The sequence below is a fragment of the Salvelinus sp. IW2-2015 genome, linkage group LG20 (genome assembly GCF_002910315.2).
Source record: "Salvelinus sp. IW2-2015 linkage group LG20, ASM291031v2, whole genome shotgun sequence".
Classification (NCBI taxonomy): Eukaryota; Metazoa; Chordata; class Actinopteri; order Salmoniformes; family Salmonidae; genus Salvelinus; species Salvelinus sp. IW2-2015.
In genome coordinates, this window is record NC_036860.1 from 69,173,100 (window position 1) to 69,177,711 (window position 4,612).

The 4,612-nt window shown below is 43.8% G+C and overlaps 1 protein-coding gene across 1 annotated transcript; it reads right to left on the minus strand.

Annotated features, from left to right (window-relative positions):
• Positions 1-298: 298 nt before the first annotated feature.
• Positions 299-3,444, minus strand: LOC111980403 (cyclic AMP-dependent transcription factor ATF-4). Its single transcript, XM_024011132.2, has 3 exons — positions 3,265-3,444; positions 1,950-2,360; positions 299-1,631 (listed from the first exon to the last, which is right to left on the minus strand). The coding sequence occupies exons 2-3, from the start codon at positions 2,242-2,244 to the stop codon at positions 682-684; spliced, it is 1,245 nt and encodes a 414-aa protein (XP_023866900.1). The 5' UTR covers positions 2,245-2,360; positions 3,265-3,444; the 3' UTR covers positions 299-681.
• Between the last annotated feature and the right edge of the window lie 1,168 nt (positions 3,445-4,612).

Sequence of the window (4,612 nt, forward strand, 5' to 3'; positions counted from 1 at the left end):
CACACCTGTTAGCGAGAGAATCACTGACATGTCAGCTGGTCCTTTTGTGGCAGGGCTGAAATGCAGTGGAAATGTTTTTMGGGGATTCAGTTCATTTGCATGGCATAGAGGGACTTTGCAATTAATCTGCTCACTCTTCATAACATTCTGGAGTATATGCAAATTGCCATCATACAAACTGAGGCAGCAGACTTGTGAAAATTAATATTTTTGTCATTCTCAATACTTTTTGCCACGCCTGTATTATGATCATACTGTATATTCCCAGAGTTTGCTAAATGAATTGCACAAAACCAAATGGATTTGACTTTTTAATAGATGAAAGGTTTACAATTAGATACGATTCAGACTACAGTAAAAATACATATGAATAATAGGATTCAAAACCTATTTAAGACTACATGCTTCTAGAGAAATAGACATGTCTTGATAAGAATAAACAATGACACAGACTACAGAAGATCAGACTAATTACACAAGTCAATATACTGTTCGGAAAATACTTAAGGTTTTTATACAAGAGATCAGGGACTACATCAAAGTCAAGCTACAAGTACAGTTTCTTTAAACTCAAAGGAGGAGACAGGCAGGAAGGTCAATAGAACTTGGGCTTTGGGAGTCTCAATACATGCATTTAAAAAGCATTATAGATAGTAGGATACTTGGTGGGTTACACTACGGTTAGAGGTCTCTGAGTCCCTTCTTGCTCGTCGCTTGGCGCACCTCCTCCATGAGGTCCTTGAGATACTGGATCCCATTGGCGATGGAGTCTGCTTTCTCCGCCAGCTTGTGGTTCCTTTGCTCCAGCTTGTCGCACTCCGCGCTCAGGTCCTCCTGCGCAGTCTTCTTCTTCTGGCGGTAGCGCGTGGCCGCCGTCTTGTTCTGCGCCATCTTCTTGAGCTTCTTCTCCTTCGGGGGTCCTCCAGTGGATGTGGTGGTGGGAGATGGCTGGTCTGGATGTTGTGGCCTAGACTTGGGGGTTGTTGGGTACGGGTTTCTCCTGTTTTGGAACCTTGACTGAGTTGTGGCGATGGAGGGCCAGTTGAGCTGACCGGAGGAGCTTAAGCTGCCGTCACTGTCAGAGGAGAGGATCTCTGGGATGGTGACGGTGGGGGTTGTCACGCCAACCTCGTGTTTAGGGGCCAGGAGGACAACGATGCGGGTCGGGGAGAGAGACAGCACGATGTTGGGGACCGGCTGGGGAACCTCCAGGTGAAGCAGCTTCTCGCTGACACTCGCCGAGGCATCCACCTCACTACCCAACTTTAAGGTGAAGGTGGGAGATGGAAGAAGAGAGGGGGCTGGGGACTGGGGCTCTGATTTGATCTCCAGCTCCTCCTGGGCATCGGGGACGCAGGGGGGAGGTGAATGGACCTTCTCCTGAGGGTCTTCCTGGGGCTGTGAGACGGTCGGGGGGAGGAGTGGATCAGTGGTGGTGGGGAGGTCCGTGGGAGTAGGGAGAGTTGGGAGGGGCAGTGAGTCCAGCTCCATGGGACACTCAAAGGAAGGAATGAGGTCTTCAGGGGWGCTGGGGGAACCGTCTGGGCTGCAGGAACATATAAGTGAGTCCAGGTCAAACTCACTCAGGTCGACCTTCTTAGCCATCCAGTCCATGCCAGAAAASGCATCTTCTGTGGAGGACAAAGAAAGCGGGTTAATAGCTAAAGTAATATTAAAATACAAATATTCACATTACAAGTGGTGATCATAAATGTCAAAGTGGAAGTCTAAGTTTTAATATTTGTGATAAAAGCATTTCACTGTAAGGTCTACCACACCTGTTGTATTTGGCGCATGTGACAAATAAAATTGGATTTGAAAACCTATTACCTTTTCTATCCTGCAAAAAAACAGATCATGGGAATAAAATATAAATTGCTATGGATTTCTACACGCTGTCGACCAGTATGAACATACYTGTGGAGGACTCAGGATGTGGTGGTCCTCACCTTTCCTATTATCTGCACCAATGTGATGGGTGTGGCCTAGCTCATCAGTAGATAGCCAAGGGAAGGACAGCAAGTATGCCTCAGCCTTCTCTTCCTGGAGGAGCAGCGAAGGCGGAGAGGGAGGGGATAGAAGGAGAATTGGAGAAGATGACGAGAGGGGTGACGCCCCCCCCTCTATCAAGGTAACTTCATCATGGTAGAGCAGCGACCCCATGGGGTCAGCCATGAGAGAGGAAGGCCCCCTGAGTAGGGCCTCCATATCGTCCAGGCCAAACTGTGAGCTCATCATGGTCATAGCTCTGTTGTTGTTGTACAGTCACTAGGATCTGAGACGGTAGGTACTGCAGTAGGAGATCGAGCGGTTCTTTTATGCTGTCAACTACAGCAGTGCTAAGGGTTTCCACAAGGGACCTGGGAAAGAGATCGGAGAAGACATGGTGAGTTCATGTAATAATGTAAACCGAAGCTCATAATGTAGCCTAAAGAAATGGCCTTTTCTCCTTTATGTTAATTCTATATTTTGTCATGGTCAGTCATGTTATGTTGTGATTGAGTAATGTAATATTTGTCTGCACACATTTTTAATTGGGTGGCAAAAAAATATGTAAGTCTGAACTTATGTTTATATCTGTAATGCGTTTTGTGCACAACACTGCCCCTACTATTTTACAACGCACCTCCTTGCACTGGCACTGAATACCCTCCCTGTCTTTGTCTTGTGACTCGCACACGCGCCAAATGAGGTCAGTCAGTTTCCACAGCAACCATCGTCAGAATGGAAGCAAAGATTTGTATAACTACACATTGTTCGATCTGTGATGGAAGTGTGTCTAGCGAATGAGATGGCTGCTTCTGCCTCCCTAACAGCCACGCTTGTGTTCACCCTCCCGCCTTAAACACTGATTATATCGCCATTTTGTTCGAAAAAGAACAAGAACCATTTTGTTCCAGGTTGGCATTCCTGGAATAAAATCGTATCACCCATATTATTTATTATTATTATTTTATTTTTTACCAATTTGGTGACAATGTCGCGGGCTGTTATATTAACAGTTCACTGACCATTTTGCCCGAAAGAGATACAATGTCACATTCTCTGATCTGACTCGTGACGTCTGTATCCAATGTCATTCCAAGGATTTGTCTGMCGAATGGCAACCTTACGGCAAGATATACTATATGAATTTATAAAAATACTTCGCTACACAACATAAGCAGMCTAATAGCTTCACAAATTGAGGTTAGAGCTCATTGTCGTCATTGACCTGTCACAGATTCACGTTAGCTAGCCACTTGCCTACAAATATATACTTACGTCATTTTGACAAATATGAAGTTGAAGCAGTGCACTGGATTGATGCACTGTTGGATTTGCTGCTGCTAGGACCGCCGCGAACCGTTAAACTGCCATTTCGCCTAAGAAAGCGGTGTCACTTGAATGTTGTTGGGTGCTGGTTGAAAATGACGCATGCTGAGGGCGCAGCGTAATAAACAACTCTCAAAAAGACCAACGATGTATATATACACACTAGATGACATATAGGAGGCTTTGTMTTGAAGCCACCGTGCTTCCATCTTGCCCCCCCATTGTAAAACACATTTTGGAAGTTAAAGAAAAGCATTTATTAATGTCTACATTCATTTTTGTCACGTTTATACTATTACAGACACCTTAATGCATACTTTGAAATTATATTATGTGAGATAAACATAAAGTGAAAAAATAGTCAGATTCTTTGAGGCTTCTGATGTTACTGTCCCCACTACCGCAACAAATACTTAAATACATGTAATTTTGTCCTTGAAACATTTAAGTGAAATAGAATTCCATTAATTCCTATGGAGGACTGCGCCTACTGGGGAGTGCCAATATGTCCGACCAGTGGCTTCAAAGCCTCAAAATGGCATTCAAGGGTTTATATACATCGCTGATGCAGACCGAGGATATCCTTCCACGAGTCCTCACCAGCTTCTATAGCTACAAAGTCATAAACCCCACCCATTTCTACAAATTCTCTTCTTAAAATGTGATATTAACCCTAACCACACTGCTAACCTTATGCCTAACCCCTAAATTTAAATTAAGACCAAAGCAAAAAAAATTCTGTGGAATCTGACTTTGTGGCTATAGAAGCTAGTGGAAACCGTATCATTCCGCACATTGGGGGTTAACGGGCCAGTTTTAGAAATCATCCTGTGATGTCTTATACTAATCACATAATTTATGTGAGCAAACAACTTTTCAATAAATGTAATTGCACGTCCTTTTTAGTATTCAGATAATTCACAAATAGGATATAGATKAAATGTRCTGTGGATATTCTCAGCAGTACACACTGCGTAGTAAAACATTTCACATTCACACTCGTACATTTTAAATACTTTATTTTAATCCACAAATCACATTACAGTTGAGAGGATTCAAACATMTCGAAGTTCATGGATATATGGAGACTTATGGATACAGAAAGCACCAAGGCTGCCCAAACAGCTGACACAGAGCAGTACCGCTGCTTTGCCTTTGTCCTATTCAGGTCTGCAATCTGAAAGCCAGGTACTGTCAGCCTATGTACATGGCTGAGACTCCCAAATATTAGCACTGCAAGTTTGTACTGWTAACCAAGGCTGTTCACGGGGGCTGACATTTCAGTAACTTGTCAGCA